A 26,745-nucleotide genomic window follows, 5' to 3' on the forward strand; every position below is an offset into this window, starting at 1 on the left:
CTGTATGTAGTTTGCCTTTTACTCAGTATAAATATTTTCAGAATCATCCATGCCATTGTCTGTATCAGTGATGCAGTACTTTTTTTTTTTTCCTGCAGCTGGTCTGCACAGGGATTTGAACTCTTGACCTTGGTGTTATAACACCATGCTCTAACCAACTGAGCTAACTGGCCACCCTGCATTACTTTTTATTGCTGAGTAATATTCTGTTTTATGGATATGCCATACCTTCTTTATTCATTTGCCTGTTGATGAACATTTGGATTGTTTCCATCTTGTGGGTATTACAAATAAAGCTACAATGAAAGTTCATATGCATGTTTTTGCATGGGCATATGCTTTTATTTCTCTTAAGCAAATGCCTAGTGTAGAATGGCTGGATCATATGGTAGGTGCATGTCTAACTTTTTAAGAAATTTCCAAACTGTTTTCCAAAATGCATGCACTACTTGACATTTCCACCAGCAATGTGTGAGAGTTCTAGTTGCTCCACCTCCTCACCAACAGTTGTATGATCAGTTTTTATAATCTCAGCCATTCTAAAATAGTATCTTGTTATGGTTTTAATTTGCATTTCTCTAGTGACTTTGATGCTAGCATCTTTTCACGTGGTTCTTTGCCATCAGTAAATCTTTGGAGAAATGTCTATTGAAATCTTTTGTCTGTTTTTTAGTGGGTTGTTTCTTTTCCTATTATTGAGTTTTGAGAGTTCTTTATACTGGATATAAATCCTTCATCAGATGTATGATTCACATATTTTTCCCAGTCTGTGGCTTGTCTTTTCATTCTTTTAACAATGCCTTTTAAAGAATAAAAGTTTTTAATTTTGATGTCAATTTTTTCTTTTATGATTGTGCTTTTTGGTATCTCATCTAAAAAAATCTTTGCCTGACCAAAGATCCCAAAGCTTTTCTCCTACATTTTACTCTAGAAAGTTTATAGTAAGTCTTGAAGTCAGATCCAACTTTGTTCATTTTCAAAGTTGCTTTGGCTATTCTAAGTCTTTTGGATTTTTGTATAGAACCAGCTTGTCAATTTCTACAAAAATGCCTGCTGGGATTTTGATTGCAATTGAGTTGAATCTATAGGTCAGTTTTGGGAGAAATGCCATCTTAACAGTATTGAGTCTTCTGACCCATTAACGTGGTATATTTCTCCATTTATTCATGGCTTCTGTAATCCCCCTCAGCAATGTTTTCTAGTTTTCAGTACACTATATGAGTCTTGCACTTCTATTGTCAAATTTATCTCTAAATATTTAATATTTTTAATGCATCTCCTAAGAATAGTAGAAGTAGCCATCTTTTGGTTTCACCTTCTATTGTTTCTTTTTTGAAGATATAAACTAGGATGTAAATTTATTTTTATCACTACTCTCCACCCACTCACACACAGTCACACACATAAAATTGAACAGAATGCAGCATCTGCCCTTTGCCTTTTTCCTCTTACTGTATCCTGGAGATTCCCCCATGTCAATATATGTCAATACATTCCCAATATACCTTCCTCGTTACCCTTTACAGCTGTATCATCCTTCACTCTAGGGATGATCTGTAGTGTATTAACCAGCCCTTTGGCTGGATGGATGTTTGGATGGTTTCCAGTCATTTGCTATTACAGCTGGTGCTGCGGTGAATAGCCTCATGCAGACATCATTTTATATTTTCACCTGGAATTTGCTGAGTGCCCTTAATGGGCCAGGTCCTGCATAACCCACAGGAGATTCAGGGACAAATCTAACCCAGGCCAGCATAGCAGGGGTGGAGGACCCTGTAGCCATCTTGGGGCTGGGCCAGGAATATGTCTACAGAGCCCTGGGAGATAGGGGGAGGCTGCTCTGGGATGGGGATTGTGGTGTGTCTGGCTTTCTGGAAGCCTAGCAGTCAGACTTACTCCTCTTCCTCTTTGGCCAGACTTGGTCTTTGTGGGAAAGAGGGGGAGGGGAAAGGCCAGGACTATGTGGTCAGGAAGGGTGTTCTAGAATGAGAGAGGTCACATGTGGAGACGATTGGGGTAGAAGTGGAGGCTGCTGGAGCTGGGAGGCCATGCTGGGGATAGAGACCTCCACATGAACATGGAGGTCTGGGTAGAGAGCCACAGCGGGTAGGCTGGAGGGAGAAAACTGGATATGCATTAGTGACGTCAGCATTATGAGGCTGTATGCATCCAGAGGGTCATCACCCGAATCTCCCATAAATCCCTCGCTCCTCCACCTCCCAGCGTGATTCCCTCTTCCAGGCAGGCAAGTGGCGTGGTGGTGAGAAGCAAATGTTTTGAAGCCAGACTGTGTGAGTTCAAGTTTTGGCCCTACATCTTGGGCAAGTAAAATGGGAAGAATGATATTATCTGCCACACAGAGCTATACAAGTGACAGGAGAGAAAGAACACAAAGTTGAAGCCAAGGGCTGGTGCACAGCGAGCCCTCATGATGGGGTAGCAGTGGTCATAGCTGTGACTGCTATTGTTATTATTACTTTTTCCTCAAAGCTCCTCCATCTGGGCTGGACACGGAGATGGACTTTTTCCCCCTGAAAGTGGTGTGAGCACAAATTAGCTGTTTGGATGTCAAGGTGAAGATTTGGGTCGGGGGTCAATGAGAATGATTCTAGGGCTCACTCTCACCCTGCCCCCACTCAGCTCTAGTGTGTTTGTTGACCTGTGTGCCCCCCAACACACACACACATGCAGACCCATGCACAATCACACACACGTGCGCATGCCCACGCATACACTGGCACAATCCCTGTGCAAGTAGTTCTCAGTAAGGTAGAGGCAATGAGTAAATGGACAGATGAGTGAGTTTTTCACCTCAGTCCCTGGCACTCAGCACTGAGGGCTCTGACAGGCTGGTGGGCAGGGCTGACCAGGCCAAAAGCTCCAACTACAAGCCTCGATGGCTATTTTTGGGACTAATGACCCAACACTTCCAATGACTTGCTCCTAAATGGCGTCTAATTTCATTAAGCCTTGGAAACAGTGACATCACAAGTGCCTGCCCAGTAGCCGCCCACATATGGCGAACCACAGAGTGATCTGAGATTCATCTGCAAGAGCAGGGGAGAAGTGAGGTCCCAAACAGCCAATGTTAAAATAGCAAAGCTGAGGCATTCTGCTATGAAAAGAAATTACAGATGAAATCCATTAGTCAGATATTTCCAGTGGCAGTTTGCTTGCTTGGGGAAGACACACATGTGTTTATTTTGGGTTAGGTTATATAGCCGCTATTCCTTGCTCCATAGGCTAGATGTAGCCCATAAAGTGAATTTCTATTAAGCAAATCCTATATTCTTGTTGACTTTCAGTAATGATGTTGACATATGTTCTCATGGAATTTGTTTTATCCTAAGGTGTGATGAAGCTAGAGGTATGGATTCGGCACCTTTTTGATTAAAATAGTGACACTTGGACTTTCTTATACTTACTGCACCATTATAGCAAGTCACCAAGTAAACCCGGATGGACATTATCTTTTCCCTGTGGGTTCCTCTGTCCAGTTTTCCAAGTGCTCTCTGCCTTCTCAGGCACAGAACAAAAAGGGAGAGGAAAAGACTGCCTACCTCCAGGTTGCTGGTCTCCGTGGGGACCATCCAGGCTGTGGCTGTGACTTCACCCAGCAGGAGCAGAGCAACTGAATGCCCCTTAGAGCACAAGATCAACAGGAAAATGAGTTTCCACATGTGAAGTTTTATTCCACATGTAACAGGGTTTCTCACCTCCATAAATATTGATGTTTTGGACCAGTAATGCTTCATTGTAGGGGGCAGCGGGGGGGGGACGTCCTGTTCACTGTGGGATGTTGGCAGCATCCCTGGCCTCTACCCACTAGGTGCCAGTAGCACCCCCACCCCTAATTGTGACGACCAAAAAGATGTTGCCAAATGTCCCCCGAGAGGCAAAACCTCTCCTGGTTGAGAACGTTGACATACAGCTTTTCCAGGGCATGGGAGATACCAAGGGTTCCCAAGCTTTTTATTGGCTTGTTTTTGTTTTAAATACTCACTTTAATTATACCTTGAACTGGGCAAGTCACTCCTCTTGAGGCTTCCGTTTTCTCTTCTATAAAATGAATGGGTTGGACACAGTGATCTCAGGGAACCTTCTAGAGCTGGCAGTGGAGACTGTGGAGGGCACCAGGTTCCGTGGTGTCTCTTTTGGATTGTGTCACAGCAGGTGAGAAACCCCCTGCCCACCTGGCTCAGTTACTACTTCATTGTCTCAGTTCCTGGTATCCAGGTCAGTCTTCCTTAAATCCAGTTGATTGTTCTCTCTCTGTAACTTAAGCCCATTTCGCCTTTTTTTAAAAGTGAAACTTGTAAATATCCACAAAAGTAGAGAGAACGGTACAAGGAACCACTGTGTACCCATCACCCAGCTTCCCCACCATCCATTTCCTCTTAATCTTGTTTTTAAAGCCAGCCAGTAGGCCTTATGCTGTGCAGATCCATTCACTGACTCAGTTCCCCAAGGGCTTGGGTCAGGCAGAGAGGAAGGCCGGAGGGGAAGGGCCCAGGACCCGCCCTTGAGAAATTCAGTCTAGATGGAGGGCAGGGAGAGAGCACTTTTTATTTTCTATTTTTTAATTTATTTTATTTTATTTTTATTATTTTTTCTTTTTTGGCGGCTGACAGGTAGGGGATCCGAACCCTTGACCTTGGTGTTATCAGCACATACTCTACCAAGTGAGCTAACTGGCCAGCCCACATATTTTATTTGACAACCATAAAGAATCCATCCTTTAGCTTTCTCTGTTTGAGGCTAAGCTATCCCATTTCTTTAACCTCTTTTCCTAAGAAGTATTTTCCATTCAGAAGGGCCCAGTTTGTCCCTACATGGTTGGGAAAAGCAGTAAGAACATTAATTAGGCCTGGATTTAGATTCCTGCATAGTGTTTCATAGGTGTTGTGAGCTTAGCCAAGTCACCAGCCTCTCTGAGCCTCATCTGTAAAGTGAGATAACAATCCCTAACTTGCAAGTTGGTTGAGAGAATTGGATGAGAACGTGCTGGTATGGGGCCTAGCATGACTGTAGCACACGGCAGGTTTGCACTGTTTCCCTTTTCCCTCCCCCATTCTCTTTACACTTTCCTCCACATTCTCCTGATGGTGAGGTGGCCACAACTGGTCACATTACTGCAGCAGGGGACTGACTAATGTGAGACAGAGAAGACAGCTCACTTCCTTGTCCGTCACATGCCTGAGGTTCTCACCAGCCTCCCGATGGCCCATTTTCTCAGTGACATTTACTGCTGACTCACTTGGCTTGTGGTCAGCTCTGAAACCAGGGTCTTTTTCAGCTCTCCCTTTACCCCACCACTACTCCCCAGCGTGGGTCTTTGGCATGGGAATGGAGTCATTATTAGAGTATGTTGTGTTTAGGTGGCCCTTGCCAAGGAGCCAAAAGTGTTGCTAGACTGGCAGCTTCATGAAGGCAGGGCTGTGTTTGCCTTGGTCACTTACATTTCCCCACCATTTAGAACATTGCCTGATATAATAGGTGATTAGTAAATATCTAATGGATGAATTAGTGAATTTTGAACTGGTCCCTGTCTTCTGTGAGAGTCCCATCTGCTCTGGGGCAGCATCCTTGGAAAAGCAGATGAACGAAATCTTGAGACCTTCATCTGATTTACCAAGGAATGCGCTCTAAGCTGATTCCCATGAGTACAGGGCACTGGAAGGACCAAGGTCTGTGGGCTGAGACTTGGGTTTGAATCTCAGCTCTGCTCCTCACTGGCTTGGTGACTTTTAGTAAGTAGCTTCCACTTGAACTTTAGTTTTCTCCCTGGAAAAATGAGATACCAGTATCTGCCAGGGTTATTGGGAGAATTAAATAAAATATGTCAAAGTGCCAAGCATGGGCTGGAGGTGGTCATGGTTAAGCATCATTTACTCTTTCCAGAGCACCTACTTCCTTTGATTGCCTGTTATAGTTTAATCCAAGCCTCACCTCCCAAGTCCCCTGTCTTACAGCTTTATTCACCCAGCCTCCCCCTATCCCCACCCCCAGCAAAAACATACTCTGCCTGACACCCAGCATTTTATTCAGCAAACATTTCTTAAACCAGCACCTCAAATTCAGATGCCTTCAGGGACCAAGCATGTGTGAAAAAAGGCTAAGTGGGGTTTTTTATCTTTAAAAACTTTTTTTTTCTAAGTGCTTTTTTTTGGGGGTGGGGGGCACAAGGACAGAACCCCATCAACTGAGCTCACCGGGCAGCTCTAGGTGGGATTTTTAAATAGCATCTCCTCCTTTACACTTTTAAAAATTTTCTGTTAAATTGGAAAAAATTTCACTCTTCATTTTGAAATAATATCAGACTTGCTCCCAGAATTGCAGAAATAGTACAAAGAGTTCCCTATGTCTTTTACCCAAGTTTCCCCAAATGTTAACCTCTTACATAACCATAATACCATTATCAAAACCAGGAAAATAGCATTATACAATACTATTGACCAATCTACAGATCTTACTCAAATTTTATCAAATGTTTCACTGATGTTCTTTTTCTAATCCAGAATTTCACACCAGATTTAGCTGTCATGTCTCTTTAGTCTCTAATCTGTGACAGTTCTTCAGTCTTTATTTGACTTTTATGACCTTAACACTTTTGACAAATAAATGCTGGCCAGTTATTTTGTAGAATGCCCCTCGATGTGGGTTTGTTTGGTGTTGTCTCATGATTAGATTGGAGTTGTGCATTTTTGGCAAGATCCCAACAGAAGTGATGTAGTGCCCTCCTCAGTGCAGTGTATCTCAGAGGCACATGATGCTGGTATGTCTCCTGACTGGTGATGTTCACTTTCTTCACTTGGTTAAGATGATGTCTACCAAGTTTCTCCACTGTAAAATTAACTCTTTCCCCTTTTTCTAATTAATAAGTCTTTTATAGGGAAGCACTTTGAAAGTATGTCACTGTGCTATTCCTCATCAGACTTTTGATTGATTCATTTATTTATATCTGTGTAGATTCATGGCTTCCTGTTTTATCCATTGGGTTATAATCTATGACTCATTTATTTTGATGCTCTCATTGTTCCTTCTTTGGCCATGAGAGCCCCCTCAAGCTGGCTTCTTGTCCTTTTGACATGTCCCCTTCATTCTTGGAACACTTTCTTGCTTTCTGACATAGGAGGATGGTCCAGGCTCATCTTACATTTTCCCTGCTCAGGCCAGGAGTTAGGCATTTTTCCAAGGAGCTCTGATTCCTTTGAGCAGAAAATAGTAATTAGAAGCCAAGATCTGGGTGCTAGTTGCACTCACTGTTATTGGGCTTTCTCTGTTTCTGAACCCTCTCTATGGAAAGTGCTAGGAAATGTAGTATATATGGTGTGTATACACACACATATATTTCGGTATTTGTGTATATTGAAAATCATGAATTCACACTGATACCTTCATTTCCACTCCAACACTACATGTTTGTACCTCCCTTCCTCAACACTGAGGCACCTGGCCTCCATTATTCTTAATATGTGTGTATATTATACATACGTGTGTAACAGTCTGCCATCTCTTTTCTCCTCACCCAACACTACATGTTTGTACCTCCCTTCCTCAACACTGAGGCACCTGGCCTCCATTATCCTTAATATGTGTGTATATTATACATACGTGTGTAACAGTCTGCCATCTCTTTTCTCCTCACCCTTATTGAGCTCTGATACTCTGCCCTGGGCTACCTTATCTCACCCTGAATGACCTCTGACTTCCCACCAAACTCCCAGTTTCAAAACAATAGCTCATTATTTTTTAAACTGTGAGACTTGGTTTCTATCTGTGGGCCCTGAGGGTGACCTGGACCAGAAATCCGAGTTGTTAGCTGCCTGGGGCATCTTGATCCCCGGGCACTGCTGCCAATTCAGTTTTCAGCTGGAAGAGAACTTTTGGATCCCTTGTGTACCCCCTTATTTTACACTTAGGGAAACTGAGGCCCAGCAAGAGAGGATTTATCTGCAGGTCAAAGACCAAATTGGGGCAGAGTGAGGATGAAACCCCCTCCCACTGCTCTCTCCTCCTACGCCACCCCCACCTGTCACTTGTTTTTCCAGTCTCCTTAGGAGAGCCCACGTGTCCTCCAGCCTGACACAGTGTGGCCTTTCTAAGACACAAAGCTGACTGCATTCTCCAGCTCTGCAGAGCTTCTCAGCACAAAAGATCACAAATTGGGTCCCTGGGCCTCATCTGATCTGTGGGCTTGTTCTGCAGAGTGTTGGCCCAACATTTAAAAATAGGGAACTTTCACATAAAATTCCAAATTTGTGGCTTCTCTTGATAAATCAGAAGATCTGGCCATCCTGAGCCCACACCTCGGCCTGGCAGTAATCAGCTAGAGCTCAGTGACGCCTCCCCTCCTTTTTTGTTTTCTCTCCATTGCTTACCCCACCCCCAACTCCCAAATTCTCCAGTCTCTAACAATAGGTTACCTGCTTGGCCCCTGTTGGTACTTGGCTTGAGACTCCTTGGCCATGGCCTGGCACTCAGGACACTCTCATCCCACCCCTCCCACTTCTCTGGCCCCCTGCCCCTGCATTCCCATCTCCTGCCCCATGTGGAAATCCATGCAGCACCCAGTATCCCAGGTTGGGTCCTATTCTTGGTCTTTGCTCTTGCTGTTCTCACTACCTGGGTTGCTCTTTCCCACCACCCACCTGCTCTGTGCAGACATCACCTCCTGCAGGAAGCTTCACAGAGGAACCCAGGCCAGTTAGGTGCCCCTTCTGGGTTCCTGCACCTGACCCATGATGAAGTACCACTGCGTTCTCCCTCCCTTACTTTCTTTGTCTCTACTGCTAATCTACAGGCTCATGGGGCCAAGGGCCGATTTTTATCTCCATGTCCCTAGCGCCTAAAAGAGCTCTCAGTGCACAGTAGGTGCTTCCTGTATGTTAGTCAAATGAGCATTGATAGCAGTTGGAGCAAATACTCACACAGCACTTCCTGGGGGCCAGGCATAGTTCTAAGTGCTCTGTATGCACTCGTCATTTGACCCTCACCACTGTGCTGTGAAATGGTTACTGTTGTTGCCCCCATTTTACAGACAAAGGAACTGAGGCACAGAGAGGCTAAGTGACAGACCCAAGGTCGCACAGTGGTGGAGTCACAGTTGAGCCCAGGCAGTCTGATTCCATGGCATATGCTCTTTTTAGAATAAGAGGGGTGAGAAGGTATGGATAGTTGAGTTGCATGGACCCCCTCCATCCTGACCACACCCCAGCCCCAGTTTCTAGTGCCCTTAGGGACCCAAGCCTGTGCTGATAGGTGAGCAGGCAGCAGAGAAAGTGATAGCCATCTCTTTTCTCCTCACCCTTATTGAGCTCTGATACTCTGCCCTGGGCTACCTTATCTCACCCTGAATGACCTCTGACTTCCCACCAAACTCCCAGTTTCAAAACAATAGCTCATTATTTTTTAAACTGTGAGACTTGGTTTCTATCTGTGGGCCCTGAGGGTGACCTGGACCAGAAATCCGAGTTGTTAGCTGCCTGGGGCATCTTGATCCCCGGGCACTGCTGCCAATTCAGTTTTCAGCTGGAAGAGAACTTTTGGATCCCTTGTGTACCCCCTTATTTTACACTTAGGGAAACTGAGGCCCAGCAAGAGAGGATTTATCTGCAGGTCAAAGACCAAATTGGGGCAGAGTGAGGATGAAACCCCCTCCCACTGCTCTCTCCTCCTACGCCACCCCCACCTGTCACTTGTTTTTCCAGTCTCCTTAGGAGAGCCCACGTGTCCTCCAGCCTGACACAGTGTGGCCTTTCTAAGACACAAAGCTGACTGCATTCTCCAGCTCTGCAGAGCTTCTCAGCACAAAAGATCACAAATTGGGTCCCTGGGCCTCATCTGATCTGTGGGCTTGTTCTGCAGAGTGTTGGCCCAACATTTAAAAATAGGGAACTTTCACATAAAATTCCAAATTTGTGGCTTCTCTTGATAAATCAGAAGATCTGGCCATCCTGAGCCCACACCTCGGCCTGGCAGTAATCAGCTAGAGCTCAGTGACGCCTCCCCTCCTTTTTTGTTTTCTCTCCATTGCTTACCCCACCCCCAACTCCCAAATTCTCCAGTCTCTAACAATAGGTTACCTGCTTGGCCCCTGTTGGTACTTGGCTTGAGACTCCTTGGCCATGGCCTGGCACTCAGGACACTCTCATCCCACCCCTCCCACTTCTCTGGCCCCCTGCCCCTGCATTCCCATCTCCTGCCCCATGTGGAAATCCATGCAGCACCCAGTATCCCAGGTTGGGTCCTATTCTTGGTCTTTGCTCTTGCTGTTCTCACTACCTGGGTTGCTCTTTCCCACCACCCACCTGCTCTGTGCAGACATCACCTCCTGCAGGAAGCTTCACAGAGGAACCCAGGCCAGTTAGGTGCCCCTTCTGGGTTCCTGCACCTGACCCATGATGAAGTACCACTGCGTTCTCCCTCCCTTACTTTCTTTGTCTCTACTGCTAATCTACAGGCTCATGGGGCCAAGGGCCGATTTTTATCTCCATGTCCCTAGCGCCTAAAAGAGCTCTCAGTGCACAGTAGGTGCTTCCTGTATGTTAGTCAAATGAGCATTGATAGCAGTTGGAGCAAATACTCACACAGCACTTCCTGGGGGCCAGGCATAGTTCTAAGTGCTCTGTATGCACTCGTCATTTGACCCTCACCACTGTGCTGTGAAATGGTTACTGTTGTTGCCCCCATTTTACAGACAAAGGAACTGAGGCACAGAGAGGCTAAGTGACAGACCCAAGGTCGCACAGTGGGGGGGAGGCAGAGAAGAAGCCACAACAATCACAATTCCTTGAACTTGTTAAGACAAGTGAACAGATATGATGTTGATGGGTGGAGCGGGGAGCAGGAGAGGGAAGGGAGGAATCAGTAAAGGGACACGAAAATCAACTACAATGTATATTGATAAAATTAAAAAAAAATTTTTTTGCATTTCCCAGAATTACAGTGAGACCATGTTTATGACATTGAGAGTACAAAATCTGCCTAAAACAATATGCAAAATGCAATAATCATAAAGAAAAAGATTAATAAAATTTACTTTATCAAAAAATAAAAATAAAAATCACAATCTCAAACCCATTCTTCAATAAAAGGAACCAGGGCTATTTAGAAAAATGGATGATTCCAGGGGTAGGCAGGGAAACCACAAAATGAGCCCCGAGCACCTGTGTCAGTAGAACCCGGGAGCCAACTTGAAGGAAGAACCCAAAGACCAGAGCTGGGGCAATTTGAGTAACAAAAGAAGTAATGATGTTACTGGTTGAGAACCCAAAGAATTAAGAAAAAGGTCCCTGAGTCCAGACTGATATCAATTAATGGGGGAGAAGAGACAAATCTTTCTTTACAAAAGAATTCCAAATAATACATGTAGATACTCTCCCATCCAGGAGGTAGCATTTAACTCTCCCTCCTTGAGTATGGGCTGGACTTAGTAACTTGCTTCTGGAGAATAGAGAATAGAAAGGAAAAACAGTAACTTTGCTATGGGAAAACCTGGAGACACAACCTAAACCAAGTGATGAAGGCTGGCGTCCCCAGCAGTAAGTCACATGGAAGTTGTGTACCTCTGATGTGCTGTGTGGAGGCACCTCGCCTCTGTGGGATCACCCCCCAAAACAACAACCCAGTCTAATTATGAGAAAACATCACAATCCCAAATTGGGGGACAGGCTACAGGGTACATGACCAGTACTCTTCACAAGTGGAAAGGCCTTGAAAAACTAAGGGAAGACCCAGGAACTGGCCAAAAATTCAAATGAAGCTTCTTGCCCCATTCCCACAACCAACCAGCAGCTCACACCTCTTTCCTCAGTCTCTACCATCTCTCCCTTGTCTAGTTTGTTAACAATCAAGTGTGTATCCTTCTAGAATGTTTTGAAACATATTCAGGCTTTGATGTTCCTATACCATTATTTTAAACGCAAAAGGGCGCCTTCTGTACATACTGTTCTTCTCCCCCTTTTTTTCAATTGATATATCCTGGACACCTTTCCTACCAGCACATAAATGGCTACCACATTCTTCCTGCCAGCTATGACATATTCATTCTCTGGCTGACCTATGGTTTATGTAACCAGCCCTAAAAGGGGGCATTCCCAATTCTGGTTCGTTGCTGTTACAGACACCCTTGTCCATATCTTTTTATGTCCTTGTATGGTTATTTCTGTAAGGTAACTTCTCTAGAGGAGGAATTACTGGGTCAGAGGGTATGTGCATTCTAAAATGTAGAAGGTCCTGCCAAATGGCCCTCCAGAGACAAGGTTTGATATGCAGTCCCAACCACAGCGTGCCAGACAGTGAATTTCCTTACATGAGAGGAAAGGCGTGAGGCATAGAAAGCCAGCCCTTAGCTACCATTTAATGAACAAATATTTATGAACCAGGTCCTGGGGCCAGCCCCCCAAGTGCTAGGACCACATTGATAAAAGGGCTTCCGTCTTTGTTCTTGAGCATACAGCTGAGCAGGGCAGGTAGACGCAGACACACAACATTTCATTATGTTGTGATGGGCACTATTAATAACTATGGAAAGAGCAAGGGCACGGGAGACTCACAGATCAGGGTTTGAATTTTGCCTCCTCCGCTTACATGGATGTATGACCTTAGACAAATTCCTAGACTTCTCAGAATCTTGGATCTAGTGCCCTGTTTGCTGGCTTCACCAGATTTCCTACTAGCAAGCATTCTCAGGGGGTCACATTCCTACTCTCCAGTGCCTGAGTCAGTTTCAGAAGCAGTCTGGAGTCAGAGAGCCTTAGAGTCTCACCCAAACATGGATTGAAAAACCTTCCTCAAGCCTTCACTATCAGAAGGCCCTTCTGGTTGAAATACTTCTTATCTGCCTTCATGTTTTTCATTCATTCATTCATTCAATAAATATTTATTCTGTACCTTCTCTGAGCCATGCTACAGTAGTGCTGTGACTTCATCTCTGTCCTCCCAGTCTGGGGCCAGGGGAGAGGGAACAGACACAACAGAGCATGTGTGATCAGGGCCTTTGGACCTCTTGGGTCTTGGCTGAGCAGACACAGTGCTTATCATGTCCACCTGCTGAGTTGAGCAGGCTTTGGTCCAAGACTTGAAAAAGCACACAGGTTTCAGAAAGAGGCCTTCTTCCCATCCCCATCCTCCCACCTCTGCTCTGGATTAAGTTAGAACTTAGTGGCATGTCCACAGGCATGGGGCAAGGAAGGCAGCTAGAAGAACTGGTCCATCTGAGTCAGCACTGACCTTCAAAAACAATCCCTATTTTGTGCCTGTGCATCATTACAGCATCCAGTGGGTTGTTAGGGCTTGGGGGTAGGATTTGGGGAGTAGCACACATGATTCTGAAATGTGGGTCCTATGTGATGCTGGTCAGAAAAAGTGCAAGATTCCAGATGGAGGATGTTTTGACTGCTTGGTGAGATTCTTTTTCAGGAGATATAATTACCAGTTTGTAGGTGAGAAGGGAAGAACAGGAACCAGGAAATGTGTATTGGTAATTGATCTTCTCCAATGGATTTGTTCAGCAGCTGGAGAAGATATTTGAAATTAATTTCTAAGCTGTAAAACACACACACATACACACACACACACAAACCATTGTCACTGTATAAACTGATGTGGAGCCTATTTAGACATAGATTGCTGAGTGAGCAAAGCCCAGTTGAAAAGGATGTGTTCATTATGCTGCTGTTTGCTTAGAAGAGAAAGGAATTTGTATATAGATCTGTGCTTTTATGTCTGTGGAAGGACACATAAGACTGTAACAGGGAAGGGTGGATTGTGGACAGGAGAAAGAGACTCACAGATTATACCTTTTTATGCAGCTAGCTTTTTTTTCCTTATAATATGCATGTATTACCTACTTTTTAAAAAAAGTGAAACCCTTAAACACCACTCCTATACAACTTTTTTAAAGTTTGGAAGAAATTGGGAGTAGTTTCAGCATCGTCTCGGTGTGGTTTTAGAGACTCAGCGGGCAGTCTGGGGACATCCCTCCCTTCACTTGGAGCCTGAGTTCTTGGGATTCCTTTTCTCAGGGCATTGGTTCTAGAACACATGGGTTCCAGTCCTGTCTCCCCTGCCCCATACAGGGTAGCCCTGGGTCAGTCTCTTCGTCAAGCTGAGCCTCCATATCTACACCCTTAACATGGGATCATGCCCCGTCAGAGTTGGTGGGAGTGTGAAATGACAAGATGTCTGTTAATGTCCTCATGACAGGGCGTGTAGTAGGTGCCCAACAAATATTTGAGATCGATGGATGGATGGATCAATGGATGGATGGATGGGTAGATCGACGGATTTTTGGCTGCTATTTTAAATAGGTAGGTAGATAGACTAATAAAAATGATATAAATAACTGGCTTTAGCGTCCTTGATGATGGCTCTGCCAGTTCAGGTGCAAGCTGCTGAGAATGTAGCAGAATTAGCAAGTGGGACTAGGAATTTTTTTCTTTCTTTTCGGGAAACTAAGGGCCAACCACCTTGTCAAATCACCAAACACTCCCAACATCTCCCTGATTAAAGTCCTACTAATGAGCTAATATTCAAGTGATTATTACCTGCCAGGCACTGTTTCAAGCCCAATCTCCATGTTATTTAAATCCTCGGAGGAGCCCTATGAGGCGGGTACTATGACTTTTGCCATTTTACAGATGAGGAAACTGAGGCACAGAGACATTAAGAAACTTACCCAGGGACACACCGCAGGTTCAGTAGAGTCGTGGGGCTACAGTGTGACCCCAGAGCGTGAGCCCCTGCCCACTACACTCCTCTGTTATAAGCCCAGGTGAGGCATGTTCTGCCCTCCTTTTGTACTTTGGGGACTGATTCTCTGACTCATGCAATACCTGTTAGTGCCTTCTGTGTCCCCAGCCCCAGGCCAGGCACTGGAACTATGGAGTTTTTGCCTTCTGGGATATCAGTCTAGTGGAAGAAACAGCCACAGGTAACCAATAAAATGTAGAAAGTGTTCAAATAGAGACAGGGAGCACAGAGGAGAGTGACCAGCTCCACCTCGGATGATGGAGGAAGCTTCCCACCAGCAGGGACATTTGAGTTGGTCCTCAGCCTGGGAGAATGAGTAGAAGTTCACCCAGCAGAGAGGATAACCATGGAAGAATAGGGGAGATGCGGAAGATCATTCCAGGCATAGGAACAGAGATAATACATGCATTTCGGGAACAGCAAGCAGCTCGGTGTGGCTGGGTGGTTGGACGTTGTGGGGAGTGTCATAGATGGGGCTGGTGAGCTGAGGAGGGCCAGACTCTGGGGCACTTGTTATGTCCTGCCCCAAGTAATGACTTCAAGGGCTGCAAACTCCAATGTCTTCATGGGTAAGGCAGGTGAGATAAAGATGAGTGACGTGGGCTGACTCCAGAACTCTGGTCTACACTCTGCATTTCAAACGCATTGAACCATTCTTCACTTCTGTAAAGAATTGTCTCTTCTCTTGAAGCACAGCTCTTGGTATCTTCATTTTCCTACTTCTGAGAGAGATGTGAGCACAGGGTTGATGGCACCACAGAGGATGGAGATAAATGGCATCAGACACTCTGCCTCAGCCTGGGCATCAGGGAGGCAGGAGGGAGTGATGGGGCTTGTGGCAAGCTGGTGGACTCAGATGCCATGTGGGAACAAGGGCTCAGTGTTCTGGAGAAACCAGAAATCTGGACTTTCATGTAAAAATCTCCTGATTCAATGTGGACTCGAAATTTTAAAAAAATATGTAGGTACATCAAAAAGTTCATGGAAAAATACCATTAAAAGATAAGAATCTTTCCGCGAACTTTTTGAAGTATCCTCATATATCACTCAAGCCAACCAGAACACATTTGTTGGCCACCAACTTGCAACCTCTGTTTTTGGCTGAACTCTGCATCAAAGAGCTCTTGTGGAAGAAAGCAGGGCTGGCCCCCAGAAGGATTGCCTGTGGGGGGAGGTTGATCCAGACCCGAGGGTCAGATCAGTACCAAAGGCAGCCTGCCTTCTGGGGGTGAAGCTGCTTCTTATTAAGGCCATGAGTAAGAAGGGACTTTAGGAACCCCTACTCCCACCCTGCTTCTGGGGCCTCTTTTCTCCAAGGGCGGAGGAGGTGGGTGGGGTGGCCTCCCTGCATCAGCGCCCACCACCCTTAACTGCTTGGACCTCTGTGTTGTTTCTTCCAGTCTCTATCTGCTGCTGCCTCTTCATCCTCTTCCTCTTCCTCTCGGAGCTCACCGGATTCATAACGACAGAAGTGTAAGTCACGCTTCCCTGATGGGGCCTTTCAGGGCCCTCTGGGACCCCAGACAAGAAGAGGGAGGGGTGTTAAAAAGGAGAGAGGTCTCCAAACCTTTCAACTTCTTCTTCCAAGCCTGTGGCATCGGTTGCCTCCCTGCTTCTTAAAAAGGTTTTAAAGTTAGAGCAAAGGGAAGTGTTGCTTTGATAAAGCTAAAGAGAACATTTAGGTTCAGTTCAGTGGGGGGAAGGGGAGCCTCCTGACTTCACAGATGAACAGAAATCATCTGCTCATCTGTGCCATCCCTTTGTTTGGCCAGTGGGCTTTTTTCCCTCTGAATCATCTCAGGGTCATTTGATGTGAGAGCAGAAGAGTTCAGAGGAATGGATGTGCAGCTTCCTAGCAGAGGGGGGCGAAGTGGCCGACAGCAGAGCCCGGCCCCCTCCACTAGATGCGTTCTCATTTCCCAGGCCCACACTCAGTAAGGCATCAGCGTGGGCTTCCTGTCAGCGACTGACACAGAGTTAATCCATCCCTGATTCCTAGAATTATCGTCGTCCAGATAACCTAGTAAACACTCTGGGGAGTGTGTAACACAGAATGCCATTGGAATTATTCAGTCGCAACCTCATCGGATACCCCTCAGAGATGGAATTAGACCCAGGAGCTTCCTGCCTCTGGCACTGGCTTGAGGCTTCAGAGCATCTTCATTTCTGTGTTTGCAACCCAAAAAGTCATCCTAGAGCTAGGCCCTGGCCACCCACTCCCTGTTCAACACTGGAATTTTATTTTTCAACTCATGGAATTTCTTGGTTTCCTTTGCCTCCCTCAGAGCCACAGGACAATAGGAAGCTAAAAATATAGCTGCTTAGCCCAAGATGGTTCTTGTTGTTATACAAGCATTATCATCTCTAATCCTGAAACCACCCCAGGATGTAACTCTCTCCTTTTACAGAAGAGGAAACTGAGGCTCACAAAAGTGAAGGGACTTGCCCACAGTCAAGGGTGATGGTAGCTCCAAGGCCTGTCTGCCTTCTGAGCCCATGTGAGTGCTTGTCCTGAACACTGAATGGCCTGGTAAGATGGGAGCACTGGTCTTGCCTCCCCTTAACTGTTTCTGGATATAGCTTCCCACTTCCCACCTTCCCTGTCATTCTGATCCTGTTTTTAACCTTGATGGCACCAAAGCCTAGGGGGCCTCATAGAGTGGTAGGAAGAGCACTGGACAAGGTATCAGGAGACATAGGATCAGGTCTTTGCCTGTTTACTACTTTGCTGTGTGACCCTGGGCAAGTTATTGAACCTCTCTGGGTCTCAGTACTGCTGGCCAAATGAGGGAGGGTAGACCAGAGTCAAAGCTCCCTTCCAGATATGGAAGAGGCTTTGTCTGCTTCCCAAGACATGACCCACTGGTCATGCAAGGATCAAAGAAGGGGTTTTGTTCTCCCCAATCCCCAAATGTGGGGTGACCTTGTCGATTTCAAGGATCTTCCTCCTGTGCACATTTGGGCCACTGGACATCTCAGAGATCACCTCATCATGAATTGGAAATGGAAGCAAGGAGAGCAGTAAGAGATTGAGACTTGCCAGCATTATGAAATACCAATTATATGCCAGGCACCCGCTGGCATCTCCAGGGTACAGACCACTATCTGGGAGGGGAACTGCTGTACAGACTCGTCATGTTCTGAGCAAGGTGAGAGGGGTACACATGTGACAGCAGAAAGGACCAGGTGTCAGCAAGGTGGCTTCATCTATTGTGGGCAGGAGCACCAGCATGTGCAAAGGTCCTGGGGCAGGAATTACATGGGGTATGTGAAGAACAGGAAGAAGCTGGTATGGCTGGAGCAAAGTGAGCAGATGGAGGAGGGGACATGGTGTAGGTAGAACCAAGACAGGCCAGGCCCTGTACGCTGCTGTATAACCATGGAGCTCACTCCCTGACTGTGAGCTCCAGGAGCACAGGGCAGGTGCACTTATTCACTGCTGTGTGGTTCTGCTCTCAGAGGAGCTTAAAATGCTGGCGCTGGACACAGACAGTCAGCAAGCAAACAATTAGACTCTTACCAGTTAGTGACGAGCAGTGCTGTGAAGAAAAAACAAAGGCAGGGTAGGAGATGACAGGGTTCTGCAGGTGCGTGACATTTTGTGAGGGTTAAACAAGATTATTTAGCTGAAAGGTACTTAATAGAGTACCTGATATACTTTAATATCAATAGTTCCATATTTCTTCATATATTTATTCATTTCCTATGTATTCCCCACCTAACTCTAAAAAGGTATTAAGTCTGCTCTGTACCTGGCATATAATAAGTGCTCAGTGAATGTTAATTTCCTTGTCCCCTCCATCCCCACTTCCTGGAGATAAAAACGGGCCTCTCTTGCTCCTGCTGACAACGTGAGGGTGGCATAAGTCAGCTCAGCCCCCAGCGAGGAAGGGCACAGAGGCGATGGGCTGCAGACGAGTCAGTTCTGACGTCAGAGCTGCAGACTGGAGCAGGTGGGGCTGCACCTGCTGTGTGCCTGCCAGTGCTGGGGAAGGGCCACTCAGCAGGGCCGGACAACTCATGCCATTTACCAAGGGCAAGGCTGGCTTCCTTCTGAAGAGCACAGTGTGTTCCTACTGCTCCTCACTTCTTCTCTAGGACTGCCTCTTCCATGCTCCTGGGAGCACCCAGACACTCCGATACCACCTGAAGTCCCTGAAGAGGAAGAAAGAGGAGGGGGTGAGGGGAGGGATAAAAGTGCTAGGGACCATTAATTGAGTGTTTGCCTTGCTTCTGGCTCTGTGCTAAATATTTCTCCAACTGCAGTGTCAGTGGCTGGGGAGAGGGAGGGAGGCAGGAGTAAGAAGAGAGACCTGTCCTCAGCCGAGAGCCAGAGCCTTGGAGATGCAGTGACCTGAATGCCCCCTTGTCTCCATGGTGCAGGAGTCCAGAGTCACAAGGATGAACCCTGAGGACTTAACTAACAATCAGGAGGAAAAAGGATTGCCCCTTTCGGGTCTTCCATTTATCAAAAGCTTCTCTGACTCCTGGGAAGCCCTGCAGGATTGGGAAGAATTGATGGTCACAATTTTCTCTTTTCCGGGGTGGCTGGCCCTCTCTGGTGGTTTGTGATCACGGTGGGTCAGCACTCCCTCCCCCCATGAGATTGTAACCCAAGGAAATGAGGTCACCACTGGTTGGATCAACATCGCGCCAACCCCAGCCTGCGGTTATCAGTGACATAAGACGCTTATTCTGGCCCTGGCCTGGTGGGGAGGGAGGCATGTTTGTTTGAGCTGTTGGGCTCCAACCTGGGCTTTGGACAGGCTGGTAATTATTCTTGGGAAAATGTCCCACAGGGTGTTCTGAGACCCTGTGTTCAGGGGAGAAGCCCGCTCCTTGGAGAACGTGGCTGCAGAATGCTCCAGCCTTTGACTGCCTAGGCTCTGTCTGCCTTTAATAATTATTAACCCGATGGGGATTTGTAATAATAAAATGTAGTAACTGGAACTCTCTACTGATCATTTAAAGCATAATATAACTTATGGTACTTTCCTTGTGAGTGACCACATGCTGGCCGCCTAGGTTAGCACTTTGTAAAGATCATCTCACTTTATCATCACGAAATCCCTTGAGGTAGTTACTACTGTTAGCCACACTTTATACCAGGGGAAAACTGAGGCACCAGGAGGCCGAAACCACACAAGGTTAGTAAGTGGTGGAGCTGGAGTCAAACTCTGTCTGACGCCACAGCCCAGATTTGGCACCCCCACTGTGTCACCCCACCCTTCCCTGCCCAGAGCATTTCAGAGCCCTGGGCACGTGGCAGTTGAATGGAGCAATTGGATGCACACTTCTGGGCTGAGACGGCCAAGTGGGCAGATGGAGCCCCAGGAAGTAGGAGCTCGGAGGTTGTCTTGAACCGTGTCCTCATATGTTTCCCGTAGCAGGCCCAGAGTGGAGAAGCCAGCAGCTTAACCAAAGAGGAGGAGCCAAATGTCCCCCTCTGAGCCCACATTACCTCCTCTGACACTGGACTGTGGGCCAAGGCTGGGTAGAGAGCCGCAGATGTCTCATTAAGGAGCATTAAGGACCTTGCTCTTAGCACAGGAGGCTTGAGGGCTTCTGAGCACGAAGTGACAAGATTGGGTTTATGCCTCAGAAAGATCACCTCTTGTGAAGATGGGTTTGGGGCAGAGTGACCCAGAGGCCAAGGCCCCTGTGAGGAACTGGGTGGTGGGGCTAGGCAGAGGGGCTGAAGGTGCTGGGACCATGGCTTTGGAGTAGGGAGTGGGGCAGAACTGGGCAGCTGGTTGTGGAGGGACCATTTTTGGACACCCTGCTGGTAGGTTACAGATGTACTCATTTTCACCTGGAAGAGTCAGGATTTGAAACTCAAGGTCTCAGAGTGCTCAGTCGCATAACCTACATCCCTCCACTCCCACTCTCACCCCAGGCCCTTGCTGCAAGCCTCACTGCTGTGTAAGTTTCCATTCGATCAAATTATTAAGCATGGAGGTCAGCGAATTTAGGCAGGAATCTGAACTATTCAAGTGCTCTTCTAAAAGCAAATAAAATTGTTTTCCGTAGATGTCATCGGACTCACGCCTCAGCCTAGAATTTCAAGGCCCTCCACTGCATTCCACCTACACTCCCCCACCCATACCTCCTCAGCTCCTTTCTTCCCCTCTCCCTACAAGGCGACGCTGGGCCTGACTGAGCCCTCGACTTCCCGGCCAGGACCAGCGATCAGTGCATGGCTCCTGAGAGCTCCAGCTGAGCACTGCCTCCTCCATTCATACTCATTCCGCACAAGTTTGTGAGCATGTCCTCTGTGCTGAGGCTCAGGGAGCCCTTGTCCTGGTGGGGGAGTCACATGCTGCTACCCATCCTGGCGTGGCAGGTGGAGGTGACCAAGGGAGGCTTGTAGATACAAAGCAAGTGGACCTCTGAGCGCCTCCCTGCCCTGCAGGCACTTGGGCCATGGGGGACGGGGGGCACTCCTGAAGGTTATCAAAAAGGACAATGACACCTGCCTCACAGGTCTTCTTGGAGACCACTTACCCCTCAGTTTTTTCCCAGTTCCTGTCACATCCAGACAGTGTAATGCAATGGGAACAGCACAGCTCGGGGATCGGTGACTCTGGGTTCAGATGGCGCCTCTGCCTCTTCCTGAGTTCGTGATCTTGGCCAGTCATTTATCCTCCTCTGAGCCTGATGTTATCCATGAAAAGAGAACAGCAACCCCTGTTACATGTTACCTTGCTGTGAGTATTAAATAGACACCACCTGTGAAAGCCCCAACGTAGTCCCTGGCACAAACTGGGTGCTTGGAACCGAAATGACTCCCAGCTTTTACAAAAGCCTTAGAATATACCAGGCAGGGGTGGGGGGTGGCTGTGCAAGTGCCATTCACACACTAACACATTTAATCTTCACCACGACTCTGTGAGGTGCTGTGTTAGTGTCCCTGTTGTTATCAACTCATTAAACACTGATATTAATAATCATGATAAAAACAGTGGACATTTCTTTAACGCTATTTACTGAGACCGTGTTCAGCATTTCTCTTGTTCTCATTTAATCTTTTCAGTAACCCCATGACATCAATCCTATGATTGTCCCTATTTCACATCTGGGGAAACTGAGGTTGGTGGCAGTGAGAGCTCTTACCCAAGGTCAGTCAGCCAGGGGGTGGCAGAGCCAGGATTTGACCCTGACAGCCGGGCGTCCCCCAGGATGCTGTATTTTCTTGACCAAGAAGGACCTGTGGGCAGCCTCAAGAGAAAGAGATGAGTGACACACACTCTCTCCTGCCCTGGGACGGCCTGCTGCTCTACCCACCTGTCCTGCTCTACCCACCTGTCCTGCTGCTCTACCCACCTGTCCTCCTGCTCTACCCACCTGTCCTCCCTATTTTCCTCTTTCCTTTCCTCTCTCCCTCCTCCCCTCCCTTCCTTATTTTCTATTTTCTTTTTTTTTGGGTGGTTGGCCAGTACGGGAAGCCAAACTTGTGACCTTGGTGTTACCAGCACCACGCTGTCCCAAGTGAGCTAACCGGCCAGGCTTTTATTTTCTTTCCTTCTTTTTAGCGAGGTATTGATAACTTACATACATGGAAGTTCATGAATCTTAAGGGTGAGACTCACCGAACTTTCCCTTGTGTCTACCGCTGTGTAGCTGTCACCGCAGTCAAGACATAACACATTTCCATTGCCGAGAAGGTTTCCTGTGCCCCCTCCCAGTCAGTAACCACTCTTCTGACTTCTATTGCCATAGATTCATTTTGCCTATCTTCTAACTTCATTGAAAGCTTTTCCAGTTTTACATAGGAGGAAACTGAGGCTGAGAAGTGACGTGACTTGTTCCGGGTCCCCCAGCTTCTAAGTGGCAGAACCAGGAGGTGAACCCACATCTGTCTGCCACTGCCCCATGGGTCTTCTCATTGCCCATGCTACAAACAGCGGGAGTCAGACCCACAAGAGTTCCCAAACTGCAGTGAATCCACAAAAAGCATTTATTTTTCTTTCAGATGGGCTGATTTTTGGCAGCCCATTGGCCTTTTAAAATTGGTTCAGCCAGTAAAGTCAGATAGCCTTGGCAGGCCCCTGCTGACGGTTGGCTATGGGTGGCAGGAAGCCAGCAGCCCTGGAACATTTGCCTTGGACGCAGAAGGCGGCCATGCTGACCTCATCAGGCAGCACAGGTGATTGAATCATGTATATCCCACAGCCTGGGGCCCTCGTGGCTATGGGTGGCAGGAAGCCAGCAGCCCTGGAACATTTGCCTTGGACGCAGAAGGCGGCCGTGCTGACCTCATCAGGCAGCACAGGTGATTGAATCATGTATATCCCACAGCCTGGGGCCCTCCAGGAAGGAGCTTGGGAGCAACCAGTTCTGGCCTTACATAACCAGACTGGCCCAGTGTGCTGCAGGCCGGTGTGTTTTCCATTCCAGCCAGCGCCTCAGCCCCTTTGTTCTGGGTGGCCTTTCAGCCCCAGGGAGCCTGGCCTCTGCTTATTCTGGTTAGGAAGGCAGCATCCATGCCTGGGAGAGGCTTCCTGGGGCCTTGCGGGTGAGCTCACCTTGGCGCCACACCTGGGATTCGCCTCGCTTTTGGCTGAGGTCATCCCCAGAGGATTGCCAGGGGGTGACATCATCCCACAATCCCTCAGTGATGCGCAGAGGCCCAGCCTTGCCAGGTGGGAAAGGTGAACAGCTCCAAGGAAGAGTCTTACTCACCTGGGAAGGGAAGTTGGAGGCTCTCCCTCCATGACCATTTTGTTAATCACGTAGCAATTTCATTACTCAACCACCCTCCGGAGTTGCGAGTTGAGGCTGGGGTAGAAATTGGGTGCTGAAGGCTAAGGAGAAATCGATCCTCCTCTAGGTTAACCTCCTGTTCACTTCTCTCCCACCAAGCACAGGCCCATGTGTCCCCTCCCCACACCCTATGGTCACTGAGGGTCCCCCTCATCTTCTCCCTTGACGCTGGATGCTGAGGAGAGGGAGGGGAGGCTGTGGAAAGCCTAGGGCGTAAGGCAGACCTGGGTTGAGATTCGAGCCCAGCCCTTTCCTATTATTTGACCTTGGGGATGGAATACACCCTCTCTGAGCCTCAGTTTCCTGATTTTAAAATGGGGATTGGGAGATTTCATAGGAGCAGATGGGATGATGTGAATGAACGTAGTACCCCCTCCGCCGCCCCCCAGTAGGCCTCCCGCAGCTTAATGAACGGGCTAGGGGTCCAGCAGTCTGAAGGCTGAGCTGCTTCTGTTGCTCTCATGTCGCTGGGAATATCCTTATGGCCCCACAAGGAAACAGTCCCCACTGCCTTTCTGAGCCCACTGTTCCTTAATTGCGCACCAGCTATATCATACTAGGTGCTGAGGGCACAAAGATGGGGACTTTGAAAAAGCGAAATTCCCTTGACCTGGCCCGGCTCGTTCTTTCCCAAAGACATGGCCATTTACGAGGCTCTCCTACGGTCTGATTGTTCAGAGTGGGCAATCTTCCTTTATTTTACAGCCTATGGACAGGACCCAAGAGGCCTAATAAATTATTAACATAACCACAGCCCAGCCACCTCAAGCATTCCCCACTAGGCCAGGCCTTTAGATTTGGTTCCCCGTCCCTGAAGGGAGTTATCTGGGAATCAGAAGTGAGTGTCAGACACAGCTGTCTGATATCCACTTGGCAGCTCCTCAGGGTTGTCTCCAAGATAGCTCAAGCTCAGCACCGCCTCTGGAGTCCCGAACCACTCCCTCCCTGCCAGTCCGGCTCCTTCCAGGGGCTCTCAGCCCGACGTGTGGTCTAGAAAGAAACATGGCAGTCTGCCTGTGTGCCTCCCTTGATCTACCCCCATGTCCCACCTATCCGTCCTGCCTACTCACTGTATCTGGCATCCCTCCCTCCTCTCCATCCCTATCACATCCCAGCCAGGTGGCCATCATATTTTGCCTGGGCCACTACAGCAGCTTCCCATCTGGTCTCCTTGCTGCACTGTGGCCAGAGGGAACCTGTTGAAGTGCAAACCTGACCACGCAGCTGTGCTCAGCCTCTAGTCCCTCCTGAGCTGGCCCCTCCCACTCTCCGACTGCCAGGCTTCCTTTGCTCTTACGCTGCAGCCATGCAGCCTTCATTCAGTTCCCCAAGCCAGCCATGCTCTCCCCACTTCCAGGCCTTTGCACATGCTGTCAGGATTTCCCTTCCCCTCTCTGCCAGGATAGAGCCTCCTCATCCTCTGCACCTCAACTTACATCTCAGAGAAGTCTTCCCAGCCAGCTCTCCCCAAAAGTCAGTCACCCTGCAGTCCCTCTCCTGGCACTCTGCAGCTTTCCATCAAAGTACTAATCGTAGTTGGTGGCAACATGTTTATTTAGGAGGTGAGTAATGTCTGGTTCTAGTGTCTGTAAGCTCAGTGAAGGCAGATGCCACATCTGTCTGGTTCTTGACTGTCTCTGGCACCTGACAGGTAGTGGGTACTCAAAGAATATTTGTTGAACAAATGTGTGTTGTGAACAGATCCAACTCTGTGCTGTTATCCCTGACAGCAAGGTGATGTGGCTGTCTGTGGAGCCACCTGCCCCCTAACTATTATTCTGTGGTCAACAGAATAATGAACTCCAGCTCCCAAAGGTGTTTACATCCCTGTCCCTGAAACCTGTGACTGTGCTACTTTACATGGTAAAAGGAACTTTACAGATATGATCGCATTAAAGATCTTGAGATGGGGAGATGATCCTGGGCTATCCTGGTGTGCCAGATGAAAGTACAGAGTTCTTATAAGAGAGAGGCTGGTGATCAGGGAGCAAAGAGGCAACGCTGCTGGTTCTGGAGATGGATTAAGGGAGGCCATGAGCCTAGGCATCTCCTAGAAGCTAAAAAGGCAAGAAAACGGATTCTCCCCTGGGACCTCCATAAGGAACACAACCCTGCAGACCATTTTAGACTTCTGACCTCCAAAAGTATAAGATAATAAATTTGTGTTGTTTTAAGCCATTAACTTTGTGATCATCTGTTATAGCAGCCACAGGAAACTAATACAGCTATCAAGTCGGTTCTCAGGACTGGTTCCTCCCCTAGGACATTGTGATGAGGAGCATCTGGGAATTCCTGATTTCCCAACTGGATGGGGAGGGATCTCAAGAAAGGAGGCAATAAGGTGCTATGTGCCTGTTGGTGCCAGGCTCTGATCCCTAGTAAGACCCCATTTCTTATTCCAGTATTCAAACCACCCCATTAGCAGAGGATGGTGGTGTCCCTGGTTAACAGATAGGTTCATAGAGGAGAACATAAAAAGAGCCAGAGCCAGGCTTTGAACTTGAATCTGTCTGACTCTGAAAGATGAGTTCTTCCCACCACCCCACCCACCTCCCCCCGAGCAGCTGCCCTTCCTCTAAGTGATAGGGTGGCATTTGGAGGGTGCTGTCGAGATGGGATATGCAGGCTTCGCCCAGATGGGAGTCTGGGTCATCTGAGCAGTGGTCACCAAGTGAAGTGGCCCTTGGCTGTCCCCTGCAGCTGGGATCTGTGCCCCCGGGTCAGTGAAAGTTTCTGTACTTGTCTCTCCCTCAGTGTGAACGAGCTCTATGTCGATGACCCGGACAAGGACAGCGGGGGCAAAATCGATGTCAGTCTGAACATCAGTTTACCCAATTTGCACTGTGAATGTGAGTATTCCAAACAGCCCAGGGCTCCAGCAAGACCCCTCCTTTGGGCAGATCTATGTGTGCATAAATGGGGAGATATCCAGGATAAGCCAAGTGGATGGGGCAAGCTCCAAACAACATGTAGCATGATTCTGCCCACTCTTTTCTTAGAGGAGAATGTCATTGAATATGCATGCACTTGGAGATTTTCTGGAGTAAAAAAGCATAAGAAACTACTCATAGGGGTTACCTGTGGAGAGCAGCTGGGTTGGTGCATGGAGGTGGGGGGTGCCTCTTAGGTCTAGTTTCTTAGAAGCAGAACCTGAGATTCTCGTGCAGGGGGTGTATTGAGAGGAAGAAGCTGTCAGGAAGAGAGAGATGCAGGCTAGGGCAGGATATG

At 47.7% G+C, this 26,745-nt stretch overlaps 1 protein-coding gene across 1 annotated transcript in view; it reads left to right on the top strand.

Moving 5' to 3' along the window:
• The window catches only part of ERGIC1 (endoplasmic reticulum-golgi intermediate compartment (ERGIC) 1), a gene marked incomplete at its 3' end in the record, with an annotated part of 136,548 nt that overhangs the window by 86,174 nt on the left and 23,629 nt on the right, over positions 1-26,745 (top strand). The window contains exons 3-5 of the mRNA XM_008579444.1: positions 14,863-14,935; positions 16,155-16,227; positions 26,272-26,366. Of these exons, the coding sequence (XP_008577666.1) occupies positions 14,863-14,935; positions 16,155-16,227; positions 26,272-26,366 (241 nt within the window). The remainder of the gene's footprint in view (positions 1-14,862; positions 14,936-16,154; positions 16,228-26,271; positions 26,367-26,745) is intronic.

The sequence above is a fragment of the Galeopterus variegatus genome, unplaced genomic scaffold (genome assembly GCF_000696425.1).
Source record: "Galeopterus variegatus unplaced genomic scaffold, G_variegatus-3.0.2 Scaffold1885, whole genome shotgun sequence".
NCBI lineage: Eukaryota > Metazoa > Chordata > Mammalia > Dermoptera > Cynocephalidae > Galeopterus > Galeopterus variegatus.